Source organism: Elephantulus edwardii, unplaced genomic scaffold (genome assembly GCF_000299155.1).
Source record: "Elephantulus edwardii isolate Elephantulus edwardi_28Jun2011 unplaced genomic scaffold, EleEdw1.0 scaffold00158, whole genome shotgun sequence".
NCBI lineage: Eukaryota > Metazoa > Chordata > Mammalia > Macroscelidea > Macroscelididae > Elephantulus > Elephantulus edwardii.
Window position 1 is genome coordinate 2,626,585 of NW_006399908.1, and position 14,731 is coordinate 2,641,315.

General features: G+C 41.1%; 1 protein-coding gene across 1 annotated transcript in view; it reads right to left on the reverse strand.

The window, feature by feature from the left end:
• The window catches only part of SLC9A9 (solute carrier family 9, subfamily A (NHE9, cation proton antiporter 9), member 9), a 1,074,946-nt gene that overhangs the window by 223,181 nt on the left and 837,034 nt on the right, over positions 1-14,731 (reverse strand). Inside the window, exon 12 of the mRNA XM_006895119.1 lies at positions 11,759-11,810. Within this exon, the coding sequence (XP_006895181.1) occupies positions 11,759-11,810 (52 nt within the window). The remainder of the gene's footprint in view (positions 1-11,758; positions 11,811-14,731) is intronic.

Sequence of the window (14,731 nt, forward strand, 5' to 3'; positions counted from 1 at the left end):
TATTTTGCTTTGTCATTCCGTGCTGCCTTTTGGAATCGTCTGTTCAGCTCTTTAGTGTCTTGAATTCTTCCTTGTGCTTTGGCTTCTCTACGTTCCAGTGCAATCTTCAGAGTTTCTTCTGACATCCATTTTGGTCTTTTCTTCCTCTTCTGTCTTTGTAATGACCGTTTGTACTCTTCCTGGATATCCATAGACTGCCAAGAGAACAAACATATATATCTTGGAAAAAGTGCAGCCAGAGTGCTCCTTGGCAGTAAAAATGTGACGCTTTATCTTTCACCCTTTGGACATGTAGCTTGGTGACACTATGCCTTGGAAAGGGACATCATACTTGGAAAGCTGGAGGGTCAGTGGAGGAGTAAAGGATCCCCAGTGGGATGGATTGACACATTGACTTCAGCAGTGGGCTCTAGTGTCTTGAAGAGGATGAGGGTGGCACAGGATAGCACAGGATAGAGTTCAGAGTGGCTGTTCGTAGGGTCGCTATGAGTCATACTTGACTGGATGGCACCTAACAGCAACAATATAGGGTTTCTAGGGGCATAAGTCTTACAGACGCATACTTCCTCATCTTTTCTCCATGGAATGACTAATGGCTTTGAGTCACTGACTTTTGGGTAAACATTGGAACATTCAACCAGGCCTCCTTTCTGATAGGTGTCACTCAAACGCATAGCTCTCAAGTTGGAACAATGACTCATAGTTGACTCTCTACTGAATTTTGGAAGCTGTTAATCAAATGGAATGAAAACTTCTTTCTCCCATGGAGCCACTGTTGGGCTGGAACTTACAGAGTGATATGGCCTTTGGGCCAACTTTGCAACTACCTATGGACTAGGCTAATAGCTAACATTCTAGACTAGGCTAACATTCTGTGTTGATGAGAGCAACTATGTCAGTCTAGAGACTGAGGTGTGCCTGATTTAGGCCATGGTCTTCTCAATTACTTGTTTCCATCAGAGAGCTGGAAAATAAGTATGATAGAAAAAAGAATCAATGCCTTTTGAATTGTGGTGCTGAAGAGTATTGAATATACATGGACTGCTAAGAGAACAGAGTCTCATCCTGGAGATGGTGAAACCAAGCTGCTCTTTAGAAGCATGAATTTTGAAGCTCTATCTGACATACTTTGAGTATATTGAAAGGAAGAGAGAAACATCATGCTTGGAAGTGTGGATGGACAACACAAGAGAGGAATACCATGGATGAGATGGATTGACTCAGTGACTGGGGTAATGGGGTAGGTGTGTCAGAAACAAGGAAGTTGGTTCAGGATAGAGTAGGGTTCAGAGCTGTTGGACAGGGGGTCAGTATGAGTCAGAGCTGACAACACATAACAACAATACAACAATAACAACATACAATGAATGAATGAAGGCAGGCAAGCTAAAAGGTAGAGATACTAGTTAAAAATTGTGAATACTGGAATCAAATTGTCTGGGTTGAATTTCAGATCAGCCAGTTATGCCGCCTTGGCAAGTGACCTAAGCTCTCTGTAAGTTGGCCTGTGGACCGCGGATTCAACTTCGACTCATAGTGACTTTACAGAATAGAGGAGAACAATCCTATATATGAGACAGAGGAGAACAATCTACTGTATGAGATCAGGTCTCCAGATCTTTTCTCCCAAAGAGTCACTGGTGGATTTGAACCCCCAGCTTTTGTTTGTAGCCAGGCTTCTCCTCTGTACCCATTTCCTTTATTTGTAAAATGAGGACAGTAAGAGTATCCACTCATAGGGTTTATTGGAGAATTAAATGATTAATATATATGTCAAGAACAACAAATAGTGGGATGATCATCATAAATGGGGAAGAGAAGCAATTATGGCATCTCCTCTTGGTAAGTGGGCTTTGATATAGAAGGATTCAAAGCGTGTGTGAAGCTTCACTTCATCTAACCTGCTCCCTAATGGTATTCTTCAAAAAACAGAGAAGAAACTTCTTATTTTGTGGATTGTCTGAGATGTTTCCTTTTTCTCACTTTTGAGAGCTTTAAAATTCACAACTATCATATCCCCAATCTCTCATGCTGACATATCCATAGGATATGTATTTAAAGTTCAATACTCATATACAGAACATGCTTTTTAAATATTACTTGGATCCATAATCAAGACCCTTGGTACCAGCAATCAGTAGATAAGAAGGTGTGTTACTTTGAGCAAAGCTACTACCAGGAATCGCCCCAAAATACCAAAGAGCAATGGTGTCAGTTTCAAGACTAAGGTGTGCCTGATTCAGGTCATGGTTTTGTTTGTTTTCGGTTTTATGGTGTTTTGTGTTTTTCTTTTTCTTTTTTTTTACAAATCATTTTCTATGCATCTGAAAACCTGGGCAATGAATAAAGGTGGCAGAAGAAGAATTGATTGCCTTTGAGTTGTGGAGGTGAAGAAGAGTACTGGATATTTCATGGACTCTCAAAAGAATGAACAGCTATGTCTTGGAAAAGATGCAATCAAAGTATTCCTTGGAAACAAGGATGGTAAAGTTTCATGCCTCATACTTTGAACATGTTTCTAGGAGAGGCTGTTCCTTGGAAAGGGTTATCATGCTTAGAAAGATGGGGGGTCAGTGAAAGAGAGGAAGACTTTCAATGAGATGGACTGACACAGTGACGCCAGCAATGGCCTCAAGTGTATCAGAACTGGTGAAGACGGTACAGGACGGGACAGGCTTCAGATCTGTTATTCACAGAGTTGCTATGATTTGTACTTGACGTGATGGCACCCAACAACAGCAGCAATGTTAACTAGTTAAAAGATTACCTGTTAACACAAACCTAGTAATATAAAGCTGTGCTGCAATCCCAAAGGCACACAGTTCTAATCCACCAGCTGCTCTGGAGAAGAAAGATGAGCAATCTTCTCCTATGCTATTTATTGCCTCTGAAAACCTGATGGAGGGTCAGCTATGGGTCAGTGTCAACTCGATGGCACTCAACACAGCATATACACAAGGTTGACCAGTGCAAAGATTATACTAATTGTTTACTGAAACTAAGTTTAATAAAATGTAAAATAGTGGAATAGTTGCACCCTCTTGGAATTAGGATGTATGTTTCTTAATTTGAAAAAGAAATAAATGCTGAATATAAGCAAAGAGCTTGCAGGCAAAATAAGAACAGATAACTTCTAGACATAAGGTTTGGAAAATATCAATGAAAGTCTCTACCGGTTGAACAGCGGATGCACAGACATGGGCTTGCTACTTCCGGCCACATCCCACTCCTTCCTGTACTTGATGTTGTAGATAAGAATTACTCTAAGGTGTTAAGAAAACCTCCTTCTGAAATGTAACTACTTCATCAGTGACATTTTATTGTAAATAAGAATACTTGCAGTACATTTTTTAAAAATGAAAATTTTTTAAGCTGCAACAGTTCAGTAAGAACCCTGTAAATGATAATAGGGTTAGTTACTTAACAGTCAGACAGCTTTCTTTGTGTCTTCTACACAAAGCCCCAGGAGAAATTTCTCTTAAGTTAAGTTACATGTGAAGTTTTGCATTGCTGGAGAAAAAGATATGATTTTTCTCTAATGATAGGACTTTGGTGTATTACACAAGGGAGTAGAATCTTCACCTTGTACAGTTTGGGCACGTTGTCAGAAGGGACCAGAGCTGGGAAAAAGACATCATGCTGAGAAAGGTGGGGAGTCAGAGCAGGAGGAAAAGATCTTCAACAAGACGGATTGACTTAGTGATGATAAAACAGGCTTACACACGGCAGAGATTGTGAGGATGGCGCAGGATAGGGCAAAGTTCAGATTGTTCACAGGGTCACTATAAATCTTAGCTTGATTTGTACAACAACAACAGCAGCAGCATATTACTGATTATTGTTTTCTCTTCCCTTGAACACACCATGGTGCCAAGAGAACAAACAGATTTGTCTGGAAGAGGGTGAAACCAAGCTGCTCTTAGGAGGCAGGGATGTTGAGGCTCTGTCTCACATACTTTGGGCATGTTGCCAGGAGGGATCAGTCCTTGGAGGGAGACATCAAGCTTGGAAGGGTGGAGGGACAGTACAGGAGAGAAAGACCCTGGATGAGATGGTTTGACATAGTGACAGGGGTAATGAGGGTAGATGTGTCAGAGACAGTGAGATTGGCTCAGGATAGACCAGGGTTCAGAGATATTGTGCATAGGGGTGCTGTGAGTTGCACATAACAAGAACAACACCACCCCTTTAGCCGCCAGAAAATTTACTTCTACTCTGTCTACAGTAAGTAAGCAAAATCTTATGATGTACTTATTCACAGTCGGCTTTTATATCTGTCTTTAAGTGCTCACTCACTTTTACATTAGTCTTAAATTCATTAAAAATATTTTAGTATTATAGGCAGTCTCTGATTGTAGATACCCAATTTCTATACAGCCTGTAGTTAGGAATTAACTAGCATAAAACCAATCATATTTTAAAAAGTCAAGGAATATACAATGGTTAATATTAACAAGTGGGAAATATTTTGTGATCCTCAGCTAAACACTATTATGACTGTTTTACTATGTTAAAGAGGTTTAAGTATATCTGGAAGTGTTGTTTCTTTAATGTTTTATGCATAGAAAGGTACACTGTAAATGAATACAAGCATCTGACTAACTGACATTAGATATGAACTATACCTAATTGTTCTGATTTGTATGCATATTTGACTTAAAGACAGATTTAGGTGTGGCCATGCTCATCATCTAGGGACTGCTTGTACTTTACTCTATGTGGTAGTAGAGTGTACTGCCTCAAATGCCTTGTAAAAGGGGAGGTTCATTTAGTTAGAAAGAGTCCTTGCTGTTGCATATTGTCAGGTTGGAACCGACTCAGAGCTGCCTCTACAGCCGCCGCTTTTCGGATGTAGTAAACTGCTTGGAGAGGAGGGATTTTGCCCGTCTCTATCCCATCGAACAGTTGGTAGATTTGAACCAAGTACTATTTGGTTGGCAGTATAGTTCCTTACCACTAAGCCCCCAGAGCTCCCTTGTGTACTTTTGAGACAGAACCGACCCATAGCTGACCCTCCGGTGGGTTTTCAGAGGCAAAAAATCGCATGGGAGGAGATTGTCCACCCTCCCGCGGAACGGCTGGTGGATTTGAACCGCGTGCCTTCAGATTGCAGTGCAGTTTCTCAGTCCTTTGGAGGCTCAGAAGATCCCTAAATCTGCACAGTGTTACACTGCTAACCTAGATTACGGCTTTCTGGGGATTCAAACCCAGTAGAGGCTCTGAGAGAAAGATAAGCAACCTTCCATGTGATTTACAACCTCTGAAAATTTGCTAGAGGGTCGGCTATGAGTCAGTTTGGACTTGATGGCAGCGCAGCGAGATTTTGAGTTTTGGCTGATCAAAGGGTTGGTGGTTTGAGCTCACCAGGAGTGTCTTGTACGAAAGGCCTGGTGATCTGCTTCCTTAAATATTACAACCAAGGAAACTCTCAAGCTCAGTTCTACTCTGTGACCTCTGGGCTGGCCTGTCTCAGAACTGAATTGATGACAACAGATGTTGGGTCTTTTCCTCAGTTCCTGTTGGGTTGCTGTTGTTGTTGCTGGGTACCATTGAGTTGGAACCGACCCACTGCTGACCCTCTGGAGGATTTTCAGAGGCAGTTAATTGCACAGGAGGAGATTACTCCTCTTTCTCCTGTGGAGTAGTTGGTGGGTTTGAACTGTGTGCCTTCAGGATTGCAGTGCAGCTTACCACTAATCCACCAGAGCTCCTTTTTGTTAGGTAGTTTTAATAAATACAATTTCCCTGGATTCTCATAACAAACCGGAGAGGTAGGCATTATTATTACTCACATTTCACAGATAAGAAAGTGAGACCTAACGATGTAAAAATCTTGCTCAAGATTAAATAGCAAAATCAAGACTAGAAACTAATGTCTGACTCCAAATAACACATAGTTTATATTTTACTACTCTATTCCTATGCCTCTAAAAAAATGCTTTCTGTTTACAATAAACATCTTCAAGTATCAGTTATTACTGATTACAATGGTAAACTTTGTTATAAGTGCCAGATAGCTGAGATAAAATAAAATACATTTAAACTGCAACAAGGATTCAGGTTGGTAAGGAATTGTACCAAAAACTAGGTATGACTGTAAATTAGTGTGTAATTGGAGGAAAGGGAAGGATTTTCTTTGATACATTTTCCAATTCTAACTACCTTTCTCTTTTTTTAAAAAAAAGGCATATGAGAAGGATAACATTTAGATAAAAGTTTTGCTTAAAAGTAGAATAGATAATTGACCTAGACAAAATGAAAATGATTTCTAAAAATTAAGCACACCATCCCTCACTAACTTTTCATTACAGCCAGCACTGTAAAAGACTGTTTTAGATGTTTGCCTGAAGGGCATCAGGCTGCCTGGTCCCAGGGTGCTAGGTACACCTCCTAGCCAATGAAGATGGCGAAAACAGCCCGAGACTGGTCTTGGAACGTCTGTGACAAAGAAAATTCAATGTATATGTGAGCCAGGATCACCACCAACTTACATTTCCCCGCTCTTTCTGCAGAGCGTGAGTCCTTCCTTCTGCTGTTGTTGTTAGGTGCCATCGAGTTGAGTACAGTTTATAGTGACTCGCTGAACGATGGATCTGAACGCTGTCCTGTGCCATTCTCACCGTCTCTGACACACTAGAGCCCACGGTTGCAGCCACTGTGAAAATTCTTCTCATGGATGGTCTTCTTCTCGTTCACTCACCTTCAACCTTTCCAAGCATGATGTTCCTTTCTAAGGAATAACCTCTCCTAGCAACATGCCCAAAGCATGGGAGATGAAGCTTCACCATCCTTGCCTCCAAAGAGCATTCTTTAGAGCTAGCTAAACCAGGAGGCTACCATCCTTCCCCGAAACACTAGCCTGATGGTCCTCAGGAGGCCATATCAACGAATGAATGGAAATCCAAAATATCTGTAAGTGTTCATTGAAATTAATAATAAAAAAATAAAAACAAAATAAAATTCATCCCAAACACGTAAAACTCAAAAAAGAGAGATAGATCCCCTTCATACTTAAATTTGCTGGCTCAATTAAGTAACATCACTTATTTAATATTTTTGTCTTATTATACAACAACAATAGGGAGCTGTGGTGGCCTAGTGACCAGAACCTCTGCTACAGTTCAAACCCACCGGTTGCTACATGGGAGAAGATGGACAATCTGCTCTCCTGTGATTAACTGCCTCTGAAAACCCACAGAAGGGTCATCTATGGGTCGGTTCTGACTCTACAACAACATATCTACCTATTTTAATTTTAGACAAAGGTACTACATCTCCACACTTGGGTTGTTTGGTTGGTTTTTTTTTTTAAACGTAACTAAAAACTCATTTCTGGAGGCACGGTAGGTTTGAGGACTCCGGGCATGTGTGGTGGCTTTTGGGGGCCCACGAGGGGATTGGCAGAGTGGACCTGCCAGATGGGGGTCTGGGGCAGGGAGTTTGCCAGCATTTGGGCATGCCGGGCTGGTAAGGCACTGCAAGGTCAACAAGCCCTGCCTAGGGTCTTGGGTTATTTAATGTCAGCTGAAGCCAGTCTTTCATTGTTTTTGTTCAGACATTCCTCTCGGTAGTATAGCCGTGGTGTACAAGTTGCCTTCCTGTGGTCACTTTTGTTTGCTGTGAGGCTGACACTGATGTGTCAAATATGTTAATGGTTGGCTACCCAGTGTGGACAGAGAGTGGGGTGGAGCTCCCCTATTAAAACAAGCTTGGAAGGAGGAGTGGCATCCACTTGCATAATAGCTTGCCTCCGGAAACCCTATGAACCTGGAGAGAGGATGAAAGGCACACAAGCATTGAGGACTCTCCTTCATAGGGTCGCTATGAGTAGCCTTTGACTGGACAGCACTTAACAACAACAACAGAAAACTCATTGCCACTGAATCAGAACTGACTCAGAGTTGACTGTCCCTTGGGCTTCTGAGGCTGTAAAGCACATAGAATGAGATTATTAGGTGGCTTCCTTCATCAAAGCTGATGGTGGATTTGAACCATTGGAGAGATGGTAGTCTTTGGTTTAGCAGCACTACTCTCTATGGAATACTGAGTTAACAAGCAAAATCAGCAATGATTGACTTAATGATTATGTCAGATACAAGTCTAGAGTTTGGAGAATACATTTGTCTTGTTTACTTTCAGGAATTACATATTGTTCTGAGCAAATCTGGACAGGACTTTTCAGATCTCTGTAGATAATGGGTAGCTTCTCTCTGTCTTGCCTATTTCAGTATTTCTATACACTTGTGGAAGGCAATGGTCATTCAATGGTTACTGTTGTTTAGTTCAATGGTAGAATTCTCATTTTCCACGTGGGATACTTAGGCTTGAGTTCCAGCCAGTGTGTTCCATGTACATCCACCACTTATTTGTCAGTGGAGGAGGAGGTGTGTGTGTTGCTAAGATGCTGAAGACGTTTCTTTCACTGGACTTTCCAGACTGAGAGGGTCAAGGAAGAATGGTGTGACAATCTCCTTCCAAAAATCAGCCAATGCGAATCATATAAATTACATGGTCCTACCTGCACCCAATCATGGAGATGCTCTAGGATCAGGCAGTGCTGTGTTCCAAAGTGGATGAGATTGTCATGGGCCAGGAGCCAGTTTAATGGCAGTAATACAGATTGAAGCTCAACATCAAGATCTCAACACTGGGCCAATTGGCTGCACCATGATAGATGGAGAAGAGACTGAAGTAGTTAATAATTTCAGCTTGCTCAGTTCCACAATCAACTCTCTCTGCACCAGCAGTCAGGAAATCAAAAGAGGAATTGCACTGGGAAAATCTACTGTCAGGGGCCTCTCCAGAGTACTGAAGGGCAACGATGTCAATCTGGAGACTAAGGTGTACATAATTCAGGCCATGGTCTTCACAATTTCTTGCTATACATCAGAGAGGTGGGCAATGACTAAGGATGATAGAAGAATTGATGTCTTTGAGCTGTGGTATTGGAGAAGAGCATTGAACATACTCTGGATTCCGAAGAGAACAAACAAAGGATGAAGAGGAGTTCTGAAGAGGGTGAAACCAAGCTGCTCCCAGGAGGCAAGGATTTTGAAGCTCTGTCTGACGTACTTTGGACATGTTGCCAGGAGGAACCAGTCATGGAAAGGGACATCAAGTTTGGGAGAGTGGGGGGACAGCATGTAGGAGAGGAAGACCCAGATTAGATGGACAGACTCAGTGACTGGGGTAATGGGTTAGATGTGTAAGAGACAATGAAATTGGCTCTAGATAGAGCAGGAGTTCAGAGCTGTTGTGCATAGGGTTGCTATAAGTCACAGGCAACTCAATGGCACGTAACAACAACAATAAGAATAATTTACCTGTTAACATCTGACTCCAGTAACAGTGGAAAAGTTTAATAGGGCAGCAAGTAATAAGTACTGGAGAGGGTGTGGTAAGAAAGGAACTCTTTTACATTGTTGGTGGGATTGTAAAATGGTACAACCATTCTGGAAGGCAGTTTGGCACTTCTTCAAAAGCTGAACATAAAAATTCCATATGACCCAGCTATTCCACTACTTGGAATATACCTTAAGAAAATGACAACTGAGGCACAGAGACTTGTACACCATTGTTCACAGCAGCATTATTCACCATTGCAAGAATGTGGAAACAGCCCAGATGTCCAACCACAAATGAATGGATTGAGAAATTATGGAATATTCACACAATGGAATATTATGCAGCACGCAGGAACAATGATTTTGTAAAATACTACCTAACCTGGGAGAGACTGGAGAACATTATGCTAAGTGAACGAACTCAGTCCCATAAGGACAAATATTGTATAAAACCATTACTGTAGAATGAGTATAACGATCCAAGGGGTTGCGGAGGGTGGAAGCTGAGGGATAAGGATGTGCAGGCCGGCGGTGGGATTAATCATAGAGTTGTATAATTTGGGGTGTGTGTGTGAAGGAAATTGGAAGAATCTGGTCTGGAAAACAATGCATCCAAATTTTAGAAATAAACTAGTATAATAATAATAATAACAAAAAAATAATTCTCAGTCTTACCTCCATCCGGTTGTCAGTCTCATTCTACAACAGGGTCACCATATAGTATTTGTCCTTTGGTGACTGAGATATTTCACTCAGCATAATGTCCTCCAGGGTCACCCATTTTGAATAATATTGCATGAGTTCCTTGTTTTTCAATGCAGCGTAGTATTCCATTGTGAGAAAAACTGGATAAATTATGTTCACTGCATTGAAGCCAATGAGGGAGAGAATAGTTTAAAAGTAATATATTTTAGGGCATTATGATTATCATAAGAGTCTGGAATGAGGGTTGCAGAGTGGAGTATACTCAGGGTGGGGGTGTGCAAGGGTATTGTGTACCAATGAAGGAGTTTTTCTTTTGCTTTTCAAGGAGAGGTGCGAACTGGGGGTGGGGGGGGCGGAGAAAAGGGCAACAATGAATGAATGGAATTCCAAAATCTCTGTAGGTGTTCAGTTACATTAATTTTTTTTTAAAAAAAGAATTCTCCAAGATGTCACAGAAAGCTACAACAAATACTCAAACTCAGTTCTCCACTGAGTTTCCAAGGTGATAAGCCAGACAGGAAGGAGATTGCCCATCTTACCCCAGTGGACCTACTGGTTAATTCAGATCACTAGATACACACAGCCTTTGAATTAGTAACGCAACTTGCTATGCCACCATAGCTCCCTAACAGAAATGTAAGAGGGATCTAAATCAGCTATGAAGGAATTGCCAATGGCGTGGACTGAGAACCAAATACAAACGTGAATCCTTGGCATGTTGAAAGCCACTGCTAAGGTACAGAACTTGTCCAAGAAGCTAAAAGAAAATGCAAGATCAGAGAAATATGTTGTTTGCACAATGTCCATATTACACACTGTATTATTTAAGAAAACATGTGACAGATAATCAGTGATGATGACTGTAAAGCCTTTGAACTACATTTGTTCTACTCTCTGGCGATTGGTGAGTACCTGTGTAATAAGCCCTGTTGAAATTTGATGAACTATTTGATGCCTTGATCATCATCTATTTCAAATGTTCTTCAGGTAGCATGAATCAAGCCTGCACTATTTTTTTTATGCCAAACTAAAATTATTGCTTTGAAAACCAAATAGATTAAATCATCTTTGTTAAAAAAAGAATAATTTACCTGATATATCATACACCATGTAGAAGACACATGTCTATCTGTTGCATGCCCAGCATGTACTGGATCACCAAAATTTTTATGAAATGAGGAAACTTAACACTAAAAGAACCTGAATATGCCCAACTAACTGGCAAGCTGTTGGTTAGGGACTTGAACTTTTGGGTTCTTCATCCTATAGGTCACACCCTTACCCCTCTTCTTTTTTTAATTCTTGTTGTGTACTGTCGAATCAGATCCCACTGGCACAGGAGAAGATTGTCTTTCCTTCTCCAGCATAGCTTCTGGTAGATTTGAACCGAGTGCCTTCGGGATTGCAGCATAGCTCCATGCCACTAGGCCACCAGAGTTTCCCTTTACCCCTCTTTCACAGAGTTTCAAGAGCTACTGCTGTTGATACAATGATGTACAAGTAGAAATGATGTACAATGAGGAATATGCTAGTTCTAAGGATTGATAGGCTTATGAGTATTGAGCACTCTATTCCTTTGATTTGTTTCATCAGCAGAGGAAGCCCAGATTAGAATACACCTTTCAGCCACTTTCTGGATAATTGCACGTGTTCCCTGAACAGATCCTCTCGCGTTGCTATACGTCCACACATTGGCTCTTATTACTTGCCTCATGTGAAGAGGGTTCTTTCTTCAGCTCTTCATCCAGGTCCACACCAACTCTGTTAAAGAAAACAGTAAAGCCAGGTAAGAGTCTTACAGCAGACAACATGGTCAAGGGAGAACTTAACCCCCCAAACAATAGGAATCCGAGGAATAATTTCCCAGGTAGTTATCCGACCTTGCCCTGAATTGAAACAGCTAGAAATTGATTGATAACAAAATGAAGACTTGCACAGTTGTGCCTCAGTGAAGCTGTGCTGGGGAGACTGTTCATCCCTGCTGGCTTTCTCAGCCAGAGCAGAAATCAGAGAAAATCACAAGGTGGAAGACCTTGCAACCCTGCAAACAGCGGCCAGTACCCTGGCAGGAGTCGTGACTACACTGTCTCAAGAATGTAGGCTCTTTGGGCAGAGAAACCTGCTCCTTGGTCCACAGCTGCTAGCATGAAAGGTCCTGGTCTGGGAGACATGAGGGTTACACAGTCTAGGGGCCTCTTTAATTTACACATCCATGAAAATAGAAATGCAAAGTTAGATATAAAAATGATCATGCAATAGAAGAAAAGAAATTACAAAAATATTATATCTTTTGAAAGATGGTGAAAACCAATTATTTAAAAATCCACGGAAAATAATATAGACATTAACATCCACCTAAAATAAGTACTATACTCTTCCTGTAAGTTTTAACTTGTTATTGTTATGTGCTGTCAAGTCACCTGTGACTCATACGTACAACAGCCCTAAACCCTGCTCTATCCTGTGCCAATGTCACTGTCTCTGACACACCTACCCGCATTGCTCCAGTCACTGAATCCATCACCTCATAGAGGGTCTTACTCTCCTGCTCTGTCCCTCCACCCTGCTAAGCTTGACATCCCTCTCAAAGGACTGGTCCCTCCTTGCAACATGTCCAAAGTATGTCAGATGAAGCTTCAGAATCCTTGCCTCCATGGAGCAGCTTGGTTTAACCCTCTCCAGGATGAACCTGTTCATTCTCTTATCAGTCCATAGGATACGCAATACTCTTCTCCAACACCACGGCTCAGAGACATCCATTCTCCTTCTATGTTTGCGAGTCATCGTCCAGCTCTCTGACACATAGGAAAGGCCATGGCCTATATAAGGCAAACCCTAGTCTCCAGACTGACATCTTTGCACTTCAGCACTTTAGAGAGGTCTCTAACCACAGACATCTTTTAATTTCCTGGCTGCTGGTGCCAAGAGTGTTGATTGTGGACCCAAGCAAACTGTTAACAATCTCAGTCTCTTCACCATCTATCATGATGATGCCAATTGACTTTTTTTTTTTTTTTTTACTCTGATAACCTATTTATAAAATGATTTTGTGATAGAGAGCCTGGAAAGTTAAGGCAGTCCTTCCTGTAGTAAAACTGATCAAAAGTATTGACAATTGGGTAGGATTCCAGCATTCTTTTTACACAGGCCCACATGTTACATGTAGGACAGCTACAGGTAAATGTGCAAACACATGTGTTCTAATAAATCTCATTTCTTGTGGTTCCTATAACAATTTGCAATGTCTTTTTCTTTCTTTGATTTTTTTTAAATTGTGGTAAATATCTGTGTTAAAAAAAACAACTCAAAAAAACACTTGTCAACATTTTGTTAATTATGGTCACTATGTTAACAATCACCCTTTCTACTCCCCAAATCTTCCCTCAAACTGACAGAAACTGAGTCTATACCCTAAGCTTTATGTATACTCTGCTAAACTTCTGCCCACACTCAGTCTTATAGGTTGAATTGTGTCCCTCAACAAGAAATGTTGTGAATTTTAAGCCTTTGTATCTGTGGTTTTATAACACTTAAGAATAAATTGTCTCTGTTATGTTAATATACATTATCACTGTTGTTCTTGTTCAAGCTGACTACAATTCTCAGCGACCGTCTGAACAACAGATTGGAAATTTGCCCTATCCTGTGCCATTCTCCCAATCTCAAGCGTGCGCAAGCCTGTTGCTTCTGTCGTGTGTCAAATCATCTGGGGAGGGTCTTAGTATTGGCATAGCTTGAGTCATTCTCTTCTGAGAGAAGAAAGAGATTAAATCAGTGAGTGGAAGAGAAAAGGGGTAAAAGAGATGTCATGCCACATGGAGACACTCAAGAAGTTAAAAGCTGAAGAGATAAGGATCTTTCTCCAGAGCAACAGAGAAAGCATTCCCCAGGGCCTGCACATTAAATTCAAACTTCCGGCCTCCTAAACTTGCTGCTGTGTGACTTTGAAGTTGTCAAGGATTTTATTTTATTTGGATTCCTAATCAACACCCACTGAAACAGCAGTCAAGAAATCAATTCTGCATTACATTGGGTAAATCTGTTGCAAAATATCCTTGAAAGTGTCAAAAAAGCAAAGATGTCTTTTTGATACTAAGGTGGGGCTGATCCAAGCAATGGTATTTTCAATCATCTCATACACATGTGAAAGTTGGACAGTGAATGAGGAAGACTGAAGTAATGGTGATGAATATGGAATATACCATGGACTTCCAGAAGAAGGAATAAGACTTTCTTGGAAAGGTATGACCTTGGATGTGAGGGTGTCAAGATACCACCTCAGACGCTCACATTGGAAAGAGTGAGAAAGAGGAAGATCTTCAAGGAGATGGATTGGCACGGTAGTTACAAAAGTGGGCTAAAGCATAGCAATAATGGTGAAGATGACTCAAAACCAGGTCATGTTCCATTCTACGGTAATATGGAATCAGACCAGCAGTGCCTAACAATAACAACTTCTGCCTCTCTGTTTTTTATTTGGGTGTGATGTGCAGTGCCTTTACCAAGTGTACATGTTTCATTAACCAAGTGACTCCTGTTATCTCTGAGCATCAGTGAGAATGGAATCTTCTACTTAGAGTTTCACTGATACCATGTTTGGAAGAATTTCACAAAGACCAATGTCACTGCTTTTCAAATCTTGTTTCTCTTCCATTACTCACAGACTTTTCATGCTGGGCATC